The sequence below is a fragment of the Suncus etruscus genome, chromosome 8 (assembly GCF_024139225.1).
Source record: "Suncus etruscus isolate mSunEtr1 chromosome 8, mSunEtr1.pri.cur, whole genome shotgun sequence".
Classification (NCBI taxonomy): domain Eukaryota; kingdom Metazoa; phylum Chordata; class Mammalia; order Eulipotyphla; family Soricidae; genus Suncus; species Suncus etruscus.
Window position 1 is genome coordinate 43,028,945 of NC_064855.1, and position 15,136 is coordinate 43,044,080.

The 15,136-nt window shown below is 46.2% G+C and overlaps 1 protein-coding gene across 1 annotated transcript; it reads right to left on the minus strand.

Annotated features, from left to right (window-relative positions):
- Positions 1–219: 219 nt before the first annotated feature.
- URAD (ureidoimidazoline (2-oxo-4-hydroxy-4-carboxy-5-) decarboxylase) lies at positions 220–14,438 on the minus strand. Its single transcript, XM_049778325.1, has 2 exons — positions 14,217–14,438; positions 220–917 (listed from the first exon to the last, which is right to left on the minus strand). The coding sequence occupies exons 1-2, from the start codon at positions 14,389–14,391 to the stop codon at positions 571–573; spliced, it is 522 nt and encodes a 173-aa protein (XP_049634282.1). The 5' UTR covers positions 14,392–14,438; the 3' UTR covers positions 220–570.
- Positions 14,439–15,136: the final 698 nt, after the last annotated feature.

Here is a 15,136-nt window from a genome sequence, read left to right on the forward strand (position 1 = left end):
GAGTCGCAGCAGCTTCGCCCGCCCCTTCGAAGCGCCTCCCCACCTGCCGCCCATCATGGCCCACCCGCAGCTTCCCGGGTGCTCTGGGCCCAGGCCAAAGCTTCTCTTTGCAGTGGAAGCTCACATAAGTACTCCATTGGAGTGAGAAATCCCCTTCACCGCTCCCTTGTAAAAGCTGGGGCGCAGTAAAAGAGGTGAGAGAAAACACAGACAATCCAAGTGGGTAAAAGGTTTCTTTCCCCTCCTCCCCAGGTCGGGTTTAGCTAGGGAGCCGATAGCCAAACAGTTGGGTCAGCAGCTTCGGTTCCACAAAAGCTGAGCGGCCACCGGGGGAGGCCTCAAAGGGGAGGGAAGAATAGAAAGTGAGTTGGATAAATCGGGGCCAAGCCCGGAACCACGCAGCTAGCTAGCTAGCTATATGGGCAAATCGTGCGCGTGTGCAGGGAAGGGCAAAGGGGCGCCAGTGGAAGCGGCCCAATTCTCCCTCCACCCTTGGTGCAGCCGGTGGACTCCTCAAGGGGCTGGCGCCAGCCTCGTGCCAGGGCGCCCGGAGCTTCCCAACGGGTCGCGCTACAGCTTGGCGGGGTCGCGGCCGAGGAGATCGGCTAGTCGAAGGCGGCCGATCTTCTTCACCTCGCCCAGGGCGGTGCGCAGCTCCTCGGCGGGCGGGCAGTGCAGCCGGCGCTCCAGCTCGCGGGGCACGGCCGAGCGCTCGCTGAGCCGAGCCGCCAGCACGAAAGGGAAGCCGAAGCGCGCGCGGTACTGCGCGTTGAGCTCCGACAGCCGCCGCCGCTCGGCAGGGCCCAGGCTGGCGAGGCCCGCGCCGCTCTGCTCCCGCTGGGACTCGGCAGTGAGCGTGCCCTGCTGCAGCTCGCGGCCCGCCAGGTCCGGGTGGCAGCGGAGGATGCCTTCTTGGCCTGAGGGGAGAAGCAGACGCGAGCGGCGGGACAACGTTACCGCGCCGGCCGGGCGCAGAGCGCTGCTCGGTGCGCGCGCCACTAGCCGAGTCTGCCCAGTCCCCGGGTCAACGGTGCTCCTAGAGCGAAGCTGGGCCACCCAGAAGGGATGCGAGACCAACAGGAGTGCCGGGGTCCCCCCGCCGCCCCCACCCCCTGGCGCCCCATCTCCCTCCCGCGCGCATCCGGCTCGGGGCCAGGACCCAGGGGCGGGGCGGGAAGTGACAAGTTTGTCCTTTGAGACCTTGGGGCAAGATGAGCCTCGGGGAGAGGCCGCCGCGGCTCGGAATTTACGACTCGCTCGGGAGGGAGTAGGGATGCGATAAGGAGCCGAGTAGTTCGTATCTTTTCAAAGTCCTTTGCTCTCAGGGGGGCTTTGATGTCGACGAGGGCCCGCACACCAGGCTCCCCCACTCCACCCCCGAAGACATCCTGCAAAGACCGCAGAATGAGTTAGGTTCTGTTCCCCGTAAGGGCGGGGAGGTTTCCGCAGAAGGAACTAACCAGCCACGACGCTTGGCAAATAAATGTCCCGGATTTTGCGAGCCTACAGTGTGAGTTTTGGGTTTCAAAAATCAGGCTGTCAGCGAGAAATTCCGTAGTGCTTTCCAAGAAAGTGACTTTCCTCTTTTTTTTTTAGCACATCCACCTATCCCCGAACCCCCCCCCCCAACTTTCTTCTCTGAAGCCTATTCCCCTTTTCCGGTTGCAGGGCCTAAAGGAGGCTGCAGAAAGTGACACGGGGCGTTTTGCTTTGTTTTTTAGCCTCTCATTATCTCCTAAATCTCACATGGACTCCCCTCCCCCGCTGTGATACGTGGAGATTTGCAATCCTAATCCAGGGTTTGCCTGCCTAGAGTTTTGGCCCAGCAATTTGCTTCGATCTCCAAAGGCAAAATTAGGCTCCCAAGGCTGAGCAAGATTTCCGATAGGGTTATTTAGGGAGGCATAAACTATACAATGAAGGTAATGACACCGAACTTGCTGCGGATTAGACAGCATTCATTTACTTAAATAGCTCGTCTAATGCTGCAAATCTGTGGCTCACAGTCATATTATCAAGGCAGAAATTGGTCTGAGGAAGCTTGGGGCTTACTGAAAAGGGAAAGGAGGTGTCATTAGAAACAAAACAAAAACCTGGGCCAGGGTCCAGAGCGGTGACGCAAGCGGTAGGGCGTTTGCCTTGCACGCGCTAACCTAAGACGGACCGCGGTTCGATCTCCCGGCGTCCCATACGATCCTCCAAGCCAGAGGCGATTTCTGAGCGCATAGACGGGAGTATCCCTTGAGCGTCACCAGGTGTGGCCCCCAAAGGAATCAAACAACCCCTCTCCCCCAAAAAAACCCTGGGCCAGAGAAACAATAGAGCAGGCAGGGCACTTGTCTTGCAATTGGCCCACGAGGGTTCTATCCTCATCATCCCATATAGTCCTCTAGGATCGCCAAGAGTAATCCCTGGGGCCGGAGAGACAGCATGGAGGTAAGGCGTTTGCCTTTCATGCAGAAGGACGGTGGTTCGAATCCCAGCATCCCATGTTGTCCCCTGTGCCAGGGACGATTGTTTTCTGAGTGTAGAGCCAGGAGTAACCCCTGCGCGCTGCTGGGTGTGACCCAAAAACCAAAAAAAAAAAAAAAAAAGAGTAATCCCTGAATGCAGAGCCAGGAATAAGTCCTGAGCATCAATGGGTGTAACTAAAAAACAAAACAAACAAAATCCTACCTACCTTTTAATTAAGGAATGAACCTCCTCATTCAAACCTTACCTTTGTTTTCACCCAACAGAAGCACTGGGATTAAGATGGGAGAGGGGCACTTCATTTAAGTAAGGACTCAGAAAGACTGAGGGCACACACACACACACACACACTCACACACACGCACGCACGCACGCACGCACACGCATGCACGCACACCCCGCTCGCACTTGACAGAGTCTGTTTCCTGAACTCTAACTTGGGCCCATTTTCAGAGTGCTGGCTGTTCCTTGCAAAGTTTAGGGGAGTGGAAGACAAATCTCAGGGCCCTGAGCCTCAGGTACTGGTGGTTCTTGGCACATCCAGCTGAAGCACTGGGCCTAGCCATACTGCGGAGGTCTGCTCCAGTGGGCTGCTCCACTCTACCTGGCTCTGGGCAGGGATACTGGGCTGGCCCGGTACATTTAGATAACCCTCAGACAGACCCTTTTTTTAATTCCCACACAGAGGTCTTCAAGTGGCACCCTGCGTTTAGATGGAAAGTTTGGATCAGCTTTCCAGGAGTTTCTCTGCCACCTCTTCCCAACAGGGGGCTGAGAGCCTGTGTTGAAGGTCCCTTCTCTCCCTCTTCACCTCTATCCTTTAGCTACCTTGGGGTTAGTAGAGGGAGTCCTGCAAAAGTGGATGGGTTTTTTTTTTGGGGGGGTGGGCTTTGTTGCACCTGCTGCCACTCCTTCCGTTTTGCTCTTGTTGCTTCTCTCTTACTCACCAGCTTGGTCTCCCCCTCTGGAAAATATCCCCTGGGGTGGGATGTGTGTTGTGTTAATGTTTGCCCAGGACTGAGCATGTGCTTCCCTCTGTTTGGGGGAGAAGAGAGAAAAGAGGCCAAGGAAAGGTCAGAACCTAGAGAAGAGACTTGAAAAGAGGAAGTGGAATTCACACACACACACACACACACACACACACACACACACACACACACACACAGGCATGCCTGAAAAAAGAGCTGAGAAGTTAGGTAGGGCGAGGAACCCTGAATTAATAGATGCCTCCATTGTTATTACTCCAAATCATAGGGGCCTGGAATTACCCCTAGGCTGCCCTCCAGCCACTCCTTCTGATCAAAGATGCATTTCCTCCAGACCTTCATCCTGAAATTACCCTAGATCTTCAGCCCCAAAATGCAGCAAGTACTTTCCAAGTCCTGATGCTCATGAAGTGAGCTTGCTAGCCCAGGAGAGGGTCTCTTGGGCAAACCCTCTCTAGGCTACCTTCCTAAATCTTTCCTCAATCTCTGGCTTCCTAGCTGTACTATCAGCATATTCCACTTCTGTTTAAATAGGTGTGGACACGTGTCATTTGCTGTGTTCACAAGTCATGGATGAGATGAGGTTGTTGGACTTTTTTTTTTTTTTTTTTTTTTTGGTTTTTGGGCCACACCCGTTTGACGCTCAGGGGTTACTCCTGGCTATGTGCTCAGAAATCGCCCCTGGCTTGGGGGGACCATATGGGACGCTGGGGGATCGAACCGCGGTCCGTTCCTTGGTAGCACTTACAAGGCAGACACCTTATCTCCAGCGCCACCTTCCCGGCCCCAGGTTGTTGGACTTTTTAAAAATTTTTTGATTTTGGGTCATAGTTGGTGGTGCTCAGGGCTTATGCCTGACTCTGTGCAGAGGGATCACTTTTGGTGGGCTTAAAGGACCACATGGGGTGCTGGGTTTAGGACCTGGGTCTGTCACATGCAAGGCAAGCACGCCACTCACTGTGCTATCTCTCTGGCCTACAGTTATGTATTTTTGCACCTACAACAGGTGAATTACTAAACTGAATTACTGAACTGCAATTCACTTTATAGTATTGGGGGGGGGGCATATCCAGAAGTGACCAGGACTTACTCTTTGCTCTGTGTTCAAGAATCACTCCTGGTAGGACGCAGAGAACTATATAAAGTTGGCTACAAGCAAATCAAGTGTCCTACCTGCTGTACTACCACTCTGGCTCATCCTCTTACATTAAAATATAGTAGGGCTCACTCCAAGCAGTCCTCAGGGTCACCAGGGCCACACTGGGCAGTCTCTGGAATGCCACAACATGTGGGGAATTGAACTAAGGTCCTTGTACATATGAGGTATGTAAGCTTCCTCTCCATTTCTCTCTAGATCACACCCTGAATTTATGGGAGCTATTCTTGCATATGTGCTCTAGGGATGGCTCTCATAAGAACATGTGATGCTACGGATTCAACCAGGGTCTGAGTATACCAGGCATACCCCCATGTGCCTTAGCCCCATGTTCTACTTCTCTGGTCATAGTTGTGGATTTTTAAAAAAAATATTTCAGTTGAGCCACATCCAGTGATGCTCAAAGCTTACTCCTGGCTCTGTGCTCATGGATCACTCGAGGTAGGCCTCTCAGTTGTGTGAGGAATTGAATTTGAGTGGGCCTAGTTAAAGATAATCATCCTACTTGCTGTACTATGGCTTCAAGCTCTACAGCTCACATCAATAAGAGAATAGGACAAATATAGGGGATCTGTGGAATAAGGTACCTATATTTGGATCTGGAATGAAGAATGGGCTAGAGCTGAAGTTTGTGTAAGAATAAAGTTGAGGAATGTAGGGCTCAGAGAGATAGCACAGCGGCGTTTGCTTTGCAAGCAGCCGATCCAGGACCAAAGGTGGTTGGTTTGAATCCCGGTGTCCCATATGGTCCCCCGTGCCTGCCAGGAGCTATTTATTTATTTATTTATTTATTTATTTTTGTTTTTTTTTTGGTCACACCCGGCAGTGCTCAGGGGTTACTCCTGGCTGTGTGCTCAGAAATAGCTCCTGGCAGGCACGGGGACCATATGGGACACCGGGATTCGAACCAACCACCTTTGGTCTTGGATTGGCTGCTTGCAAGGCAAACACCACTGTGCTATCTCTCCAGGCCCAGGAGCTATTTCTGAGCAGACAACCAGGAGTAACCCCTGAGCGCCGCTGGGTGTGGTTCAAAAAACAAAAAAAAAAAAAAAAAAAAAAAAAAAAAAAAAGAATTAAGTTGAGGAATGTAGACTAGGTAGTTGACCTAGTACCCCATTACTATCTACCAGAACCCCCAAATCTGTACATACAAGCATGTTCTCTTGACTCAATAGACCCTTTGCCCTTTATATCAATGTTAAGCATCTCTTCTTGCATTCTGGTGCCATCACCCTCCTACCATTTCAGACTATAATCTCAAACATTAGTTTTGGGGCTGTAGAAATACTACAGCAGGAAGGACACTTGCTTTCATGTGCCAACCTGGTTAATCCTGGTATCCTATAATGTACCCCCAATCACCTCCAGGAACAATTCATTCCAAAGTGAAGTGTTAACTCCTGAACACTGCTGGGTGTGGCCTAAAACAAATGAAAATATTCCTGCCCCAAAGACCCCATTAGTTTCTCTCTCTTTTCCTTGCCTTCTCGCAACACACAAGCCTTGGGCGTTGTCATTCCTTATCCACGTGCACTCACATAAAGTGCTCCTTAAACAGATAAAGTCCCTCTTGATTCTTTCCTGGTTGCTAGTTACTCCAGGTTCCAGCTCTTCCTTTGGGCAAAGTTCCTCAAAGACACTGCACATAGCCTGAGCTTTCTCACCTGCCTGTCCAGATCTCTTCTATCAGCTTTCAGCCCCTCCTGTCAGCCAATCTGTGTTCATCAACTCACAGATGACCATCTTGCCCTGTCCCACAGTCTGTCTTCTGTCCTCTATCAGGACTTGTCACAATGTTGGCCCCTTCTCTCTCTTTGACAGATGACCTTCATTTGCCTGCTTGCATCACTGGTTCTTGCATTACCAGATAACCAATTCTGCAGTACCCCAGGAACTCAGCCCCCGCTTCTTATCCCTTCCCAGGGACTCAGTCTCCCTTCCCATCCCTTCATTCTCCACTTACAAGAATGCCCTCCATGTCTTGTTTAGTCCGTTGACTTTAAATGCCATCAATTCTTTGATAACATGTAAACCCTTATCTCTAGCTCATCATTTTCGCCAAATTCCTTTGTTATAGTTGGACAGAATACTCAGCTTTATTGTGGGGGAGAGCTACCCCTGGCAATGCTCAGGGGTTACTCTTGGCTCTACACTCAGAAATTACTCCTGGCGGTGCTCAGGGGACCAAAGATATGCTGGGTCAACTGCATACAAGGCAAATGACCTACCTGCTGTACTATTGCTCTGGCCCATACTCAACATTTTATCTTGGTCATAGTCCTTTCTCTCTTGTCATTTTAAGGTTCAAATCTTCCCCATTCTAGGCTATACCAAAACCACCATAGGCTAAAAAATTTTTTGTTGTTGTTTTTGTTTTTTGGCCACACTCATTGACGCTCAAGAGTTGATGCTCAGGAGTTACTCCTGGCTATATGCTCAGATATTGCTCCTGGCTTGGGGGACCATTGGGACGCTGGAGAATCGAACCATGGTCTGTCCTAGGTCAGCTGCATGCAAGGCAAACGCCCTACTGCTGGCGCACTGCTCTGGCCCTTAGACTAAAAACTTATGTGTTATTTTTAATTTTTTCTGGTGTCTGATCAAAATCTTTCCAGACATTTGCGGACTTCATTTTCTAACATTGATTATCAGCTGCATCTCTCCACAAATCCTGCCCTAACCCTAGTCCAAAGAAGCTCTTGCCTTCTACTTTTCCTCCTGACTTCTCTGTCCTAAGAACTTTGGAGACTCTGCTCTCCAGAGTCTACCTTGGTCTTTCTGGGCTCTCAAATGACTAAAGCTTTAGGTTCTTTTTCTTCACGTAGTCTTCTCTGATTGCTTTCTTTTCTTCCTTAGCTCTCTGATTGTTTTCTCTTTTTATCCTTCATTTCCTAAGAAAAACTTTTGCCTTCATTTCTGCAATATCATATATCATCTTCCAATGACTTCTAGCATCTGTGATTTTGTATTTACATGGAACACATATTCTAGGACAACTCCTAGAATGGTGGGTACACAGTAAGTATTTTCAATCATACTATCACTTTTTGTAAATATATGCATATATATGCATATATACTTCTATATATGCATATATAGATATTTTGGACTCACTCTAGCAGCTCAGCGTTTACTCCTAGTGGTGCTTGAGGGACCATATATTGCGTGCAAGGTATGTACTTTAACCCCTGTATTATCTCTCTGACCCAGTAAATTTTTGATCTTGTTAGTTGCATGTAGGGGCCAGGGACAAAGGGCTTGAGAATTTGTTTTGCATGTAGAAAGTCTGGGTTAGATTTCCATACCATGTGGTCTCTCAAGTATCATCAGGTCAAGTCCAAAAACTTATTTTTTGTTTCCTTTGGATGTGCTTAGGGATTGTTCCTGGTTATGCACTCAAGGATTAGTCCTGATGGTGCTTTTGGAACCATATGGAGTGCCAAGAATTGAACTTGGAATGGCTGGTACAACAGAAGTACCCACTTGCTGTACTATCATGCTGCCTCCCATTTTTAGCTGAACATTTGGTAGGACCAGTGATATAGTACAAGGGTAGGCACTTTCCTTGCACATAACTGACCTGAGTCTGATCCTCTGCACCACTGTGGTCTCTCAAACATCACTATGAGTGATCCTGAGCACAGAGTCAGGAATAAGCCCTGAGAATCACTGGGTGTAGCCACAAAACAAACAAAATAAAACAACAGCAACAAATTAGAACTTTGGGATGGGGAGACAGTTCAAAGGGCTAGAAATAGCTGGACCATCTCCCAGCACTCTAAAAATGATCTAATTAGAAGTAGTTCTTCAGCATGCTGAGTATGACCCTCTCACAAAAATTGCATTTAAATTCTTCATTTTTTTGCAGTGCGAGGGATTAAACATAGATCTCATGCATTTAGTATGCACAATTTACCATTTTACCTTAGCCCAGCAGCTAAAAATTTTATATCCTACTTGTAAGAAAATTATTTATATTTAATCCCTATTTTAATTCAACAACTATGTCTGGAATAAATATTAACTACAATGATTGTGTTGTATATATCATTACATTATGTTATAATTGCAATTTAGAAATGCACACAGACGGGCCAGAGAGATAGCACAGAGGCGTTTGCCTTGCAAGCAGCCGATCCAGGACCTAAGGTGGTTGGTTCGAATCCCAGCGTCCCATAGCCAGGAGTAACCTGAGCGCCGCTGGATGTGGCCCAAAAACAAAAAACAAAAACAAAAATAAAAAACAAACAAAAAGAAATGTATAAAGAAATATTCAATTCAAGTTAATTCAAGTGTGATTACTTGATTAATTCTTTTGTTATGGAGTGATGTGTGGTGTACTCAGGGGTTACACCTCGATGTACTTGGAAACCAATGGAATGTGTAAATATAAAATCTCAACCGTCAGCATGTAAGTATATATATAGCCTTTCCTTCGAGCTATTTCCTCAGCCACTACTTTGGATTTGTTGTTGTTGTTGTTGTTGTTGGGTCACATCCGGCGGCGCTCGGGGGTTACTCTTGGCTCTGCGTTCAGAAATCATTCCTGGCAGGCTCTCGGGACCATAAGGGATGCTGGGAATGGAACACTGGAACCCGGGTCTGTCTTGGGTTGGCTGCGTGCAGGGCCCTACTGCTGTGCTATTGCTCCGGTGGTCACTGAATCTTTTTTGGGGGGGGGAGGGGGGTCACACCCGGCGGCGCTCAGGGGGTTCCTCTTGGCTCTACGCTCAGAAATCGCTCCTGGCAGGCTCAGGGCACCATATGGGATGCCGTGATTCGAACCACTGACCTTCTGTATGCAAGGCAAACGCTTTACATCCATGCTATCTATCTCTCCTTTTCTTTTCTTTTCTTTTTCTTTTTTTTTTTTTTAACAAGTCGAAATGTTGAAGCAAATGGGTTCATTTTATTAACAGTGAAGTTTCTGTGTGTGCGGGCCCGGAGAGATAGCACAGCGGCGTTTGCTTTGCAAGCAGCCGATCCAGGACCAAAGGTGGTTGGTTCGAATCCCGGTGCCTGCCAGGAGCTATTTCTGAGCAGACAGCCAGGCGTAACCCCTGAGCACCGCCAGTTGTGGCCCAAAAACCAAAACCAAAAAAAAAAGTGGTGTGTGTGTGTGTGTGTGTGTGTGTGTGTGTGTGTGTGTGTGCGCGCGCGCGCGCGTTTTATTGCTGTGCTATGCTGTTTCTCTGGTTAGGAATTAAGGTTTCAAGAATAAGGCAACAATTAACTTTGGAGCCAAATAGTAATCCTGGACTGCCACCTACTGGCCACTAATTATCATAATGAGAACAAGACAAAATGGCTTTTTTTTTTTTGTTTGTTTATTCTAAAAATGCGATTTTCCGTTTTCTTTTTAAAAGCACAGCACATTCCTAGATTACCTGAAACAAATTCTCAACCAGATAAAGCTCTACATTCTGAACATCTCTTTAAAGCGAGGCTTTATGAGCTTGGACAGATAGTACAGGGTGAATGTACTTGCCTTGCTTAAACCCTAGTTAGATCTCAGCCCACTTATAGTCTCACTGAGTACCTGCCAGGAGTGAACCCTGAGCATAGAACCAGGAGTAAGCCTTGACACAGCTAGGTGTGGCCCTCAAACGAAAACAAACCAAAGCTGTAGGAGTGATTCTCACATTTGTAGCTACTAGGTGTACTTGGTCCAGTCAATCTCCCTATGCCTCAGTTTTCTCATTTGAAAAATGGGGGGGGTAGGGAGTGTGATGGCAACACTAACTTTGTAGAGTTATTACGATTATGTGAGTTAACAACTACAAAGCATTTGGGGATATGTTTGAAACATGATAGTCTTAAGAGATGCATTTCAGTTAGTCATTATTAGCAATTCTACTGACATCTTCCTTTTTGGTAACTTATTATTATTATATTTTTATTCAATCACCGTGTTTACAAAAATTTTCATACTGGGGTTTCCATTACAGAATATACACGACCCTTCACCAGTGCAATCTTCCCACCACCACTGTCTTCCTGTTTCCCTTCCCCTCCCAAATCTCCTGCCTGTCTGAAAGACAGGCATTCTGCCTCTCTCTTGTTATACAAGTTGTTATGTGACTAGTGCTCTAGCTGCACTCACCACTCTTTGTGACAAGTTTCACGTCATTAACTGGTCCCCCTAGTATTCAGCTCTATTGTCTCTGGATATTATTGCCATATTGTCCTTTATTTTTCTTATATTCCACAGACTATTACATCCTGCATTCTATTCTATATCTATCCCTCTCTCTCTGGCTCATTTCACTCAACATAATAGTGTCCATGTTCATCCATATATAGGCCATTTTTATGACTTCATTTTTCCTAACAGCTACATAGTATTTCATTGTGTAAATGCACCATAGTTTCTTTAGCCACTCATCTGTTGTTAGGCACCTGGGTTGTTACAAGAAAAACAAAATCTAACCTCATCAAAAAATGGGGAGGGGAAACAAACAATCATGTAAATTATGTAAAACAAACAATTATGTAAATTTCTGACACAGAGTATACCCCAATAAGTGTTTGATTAATTACTAGATAAATTTCTTCAAAGGAGAAATGCAGATGGCCAAAAGACACATGAAAAATGCTTCACATCTCTAATAATTAGGGAAATAAAATCAAAACAACCATGTGATATCATCTCATGCCACAGAGAACTGGCACATATCACAGAGAACAAGAACAATCAGTGCTGGTGTGGATGAAGGCAGAAAGAAATTCTCGTTAACTTCTGGTGGGAATGCCATCTAGTTCAGCCTTTTAATATGGAGATTCCTCAAAAAGCTCCAAAGAAAATTGAGCTCCCATATGATGCAGCAATATGACTCCTAGGGATATACCCTAGGAACACAAAAACATAATACAAAAATGACTTCTGCACCCCTATGTTTATGATATCTCCTTCTAAAATTGTTAAGCAGTAAGATAAAGTTATGCTCCAGGAGGAGGCTGAGGCACGCTCTACCCCCTGAGGTGGTCTCTCAAAAGAACTGCTTCCAGCAAGCAAAGTGGAGGGCAACCAGCTTGCACTTAAACTACCTCCTATTTCTTAGTCCTTCTGACCCTGTCTAAATTCACCCTAGTGGGAAGACGGGAAGGATAGCCCAGGGTCCATTTCTTTCCAACTTCACATTCAGAACAAAGCAATTCATTCAGCCACCCCACATTCTAGTCAAGGAGTGATTCTATACTGGTTAGAGGTAAGGGACTTCTTCAAGCGAGAAGTAGTATCAGGTCTAGGCCTGGAGGATGCAGTTAGCATTCAGCTTGTCCCAGTTCCTTTTTGATTGAATTATGCTTGAGTTGCCCTTAATGAGACCTTAATTAACTTTAACTTGATGCTAGGTGGGAAAAAAAGACAGAATTGGGGACTTGGGAGGCACTAAGCAGTACTTGGGGCTCTCTGCTAGGGGCCACTCCTGGTAGTGCTCAGGGGATAATTTGGTGCCAGGGAAGAAATCTGCATGGCTATCTCCAACCCCAAAATAAGGAATTTAAAATCTCAATTATGTAAATTTCTGACACAGAGTACACCCCCAATAAGTGTTTGATTAATTACTAGATAAATCAATATAGATCAGGGGGCCATAGAGCTAATACAGTGGATAAGGAGCTTGCCTTGCACTTGGCTGACAGGGGTTGGATATCCGGCACCCCTGAGCACAACTAGGAATGATTTCTAAATACAGAACCAGGAGTAACCCCTGAGTTTTACTGGGTGTGGCCCAAAAACAAAAATTAAACTAATATATATATATATAAGATTAAATTTTTTTCCTGCTGACCTAACTTTTTTTCCAGGGAGGCATACAATGATGATTGGGGCTCCGTCCTATCTTTGTCGTTGGGGTCACTTCTGGTCCTAATTGGGGGGAAACATGTGATGCCAGAGATCAAATCCAGGCCTCCTGCCTGCAAAGCATTGGCTCAGCCCATGGAGTTGTCTCTGGGTTTTCTTTGAGGATATTTCTCCTCAATATTGCCATGTCCTTTAGGTGCTGAAAAAAAAAATCTGGATTTCACTCCCTTAGTGTTAGGAATCAGACCCCAAGCAGGACATACATTCTACCCCTGATCCATACTCAGACCCCCCCCCTTGTTTCTAATAGAAAGCATAACACTCAAGGCATTAACACTCTTAGGAACTGATGTCCTCTCTGCTTTGGGGCCACATCTGATGGTGCTTAGGGTTTACTTATGGCTCTATGCTCAGGGTTGACTCCTGACCATGTTCAGAGGACCGTATGTGATACTAAGGCTTCAACTGGGTCAGTTATAAGAGAGGCAGTTGTCCTACTTGCTATGCTATCATTCCAGCCCTGAAAGGTTTGTCTTTGAGTTCCACTTTTTTCACAGACATGGGCTCTCATGCTTCTTGTTCAGTGCTGGTTGGTATGCAGACTTTAGGCCTTTAAACTGAAGTCATTTCACTCATAGAGGTGGGACTAGATTGTTCCAGTGAGACACCAGTCAGAGCTGGGGTGTTGCTTAGCTCCTCAAAAGCCTGATTGTATCACACCATCCAACAAGTGCTTCAGATGAATGGAAAGGGGTATCTTATTTTGAAGATGATCACTGGCAATTAGAAACCATCCTAGACCATTTAGAAACCATCCTAGACATTTCTAGACCATCCTGGACTCACTTGAGACTTGGAACTGGAAGAGATTAATTCCAACTTCTACCCAGATCTGTGTGGAAGACCCCTCTGAGAAGGCAACCTGGCCCTGCAGCCACTAGCTTGAGCAAAGTGTTGATGCCTGGCCCTTGGCTTCTGAATTTCTGTAATGCTCTGTGCTCTGAGTCACTGGGGATGGGCTGCCACACCCCCAACCAATTCTCAGTGTTTCCTTGTCTCTCTATATCCAACTATTCTTTTCTTTCTTCAAATAAGTTCTGACTTCTTCTACCTTAGGAAGTTTTTGAGAGAAATGAATTTGCTTTTATCTGCTAAATTTGCCCTTTCTTATGAAAATGTTGACCATTTGCTCTTTCTTGAGGCTTCTCAGATGTTCTGATATCCTGCAGGACATTTCCAAAGTAAACACACACACACACACACACACACACACACACTCTCTCTCTCTCCACCCGACCTTTGGCCTCTCAGTTGCAGGGAGCCTGAGAAGTTTGTCCTGTGCCTCTTCCCTCTTCACCTCAGAGCTTTAATATTAACTGCAGCTTTACTGGGACCAACATTGCTGTCTCTTGTTCCCCTTTTGACTAGACACCTTGCAAGGGTCTACTAAAGGATTTACTTTAATAAGGATTTACTAAATCTCAGGAAACAACCAAAACTTACAACAGTAAAAAAGATAAATAGGGGCCGGAGAGATAGCATGGAGGTAAGGCGTTTGCCCTTCATGCAGGAGGTCATAGGTTCGAATCCCGGCACCCCATATGGTCCTCCGTGCCTGCCAGGAACAATTTCTGAGCCTGGAGCCAGGAATAACCCCTGAGCACTGCCGGGTGTGACCCAAAAACCACAAAACAACAACAACAAAAAAAAGATAAATAAATATCTCAAAGTACCTAACAAATGATATTTATAGTCACTTTGCAGAGATTTGAGTCTGAGATCCTACCCTTACCTGCTTGGGAAAGACCATCAATGAAGGCAAAGAAATGCTTCTCCAAGTCATCTAGATTGGAGAATGGACGCTGGGACCACACAGCAGCTGCGATCAGGGGACATCTCTCAATGACATTCCCAAACACATCCACAAATTCTCCAAAGTCCATGGAGTTGACTTTCTCGATATCCATTGCTCTTATTCAGTAGGAAGAAATGGGATCCTCTCTCCGGTAGTGAGTGCAGTCAATTTGGTTCATGGGTTATATTTACCGAGTGCACACATAAGTTTTTTGGTGCAATAGCAACTTGGCAGGTTTAAAATGCCTCTGGGAGAAGTGCATCCATTCTTGTGTAATGAGCAAACACAAGCTTAAGGTTTTAATTCAAAGAGCAGAGATATCTGCAGTGAGCCCTACCCAGAACCAGAGCTAGTAGGGACCTCTTCCTCTAATCTTCAAGCCCTATGGGTGTCAACTAACAACTTCAATATTTACTTGTATATATAAATATATAATATATATTTGTTTGTTTTTGTATCTCTCAAGTGGTGCTCAGGTCTTACTCCTGGCAGGCTTGGAAGAATATATGGGATGCTGGAGGTAGAACCATGGTCAGGCGATGTGCAAATCCTACCCACTATACTATTGCTCCTGCACCTGTCATTAACATCTTAATGCCGTTGTTCTCCAAGGAGATTTTTCTGGATAATTTAAAGAAAAGTTATAGTTCAATGCACTATAACTCTATTTCCTGGTATTTCAAATTTTTAACAATAGGAAACTTAATAAGTGCTTCTTTGTTTTTGTTTTTGGTCACACCCAGAAGCGCTCAGGGGTTACTTCTGGCTCCATGCTCAGAAATTGCTCCTGGCAGGCTTGGAAGACCATCTGGGATGCTGGAATTTGAACTAATGATCTTCTGCATGAAAGGTAAATG

Excerpts from the sequence above, each read along its gene's own strand:
- URAD (XM_049778325.1), bottom strand. The coding sequence starts at position 14,391 with ATGGATATCGAGAAAGTCAACTCCATGGACTTTGGAGAATTTGTGGAT. Across the intron at positions 918-14,216 it reads TGATGGTCTTTCCCAAGCAG|GCCAAGAAGGCATCCTCCGC; the intron begins GTAAGGGTAGGA and ends TTCTCCCCTCAG.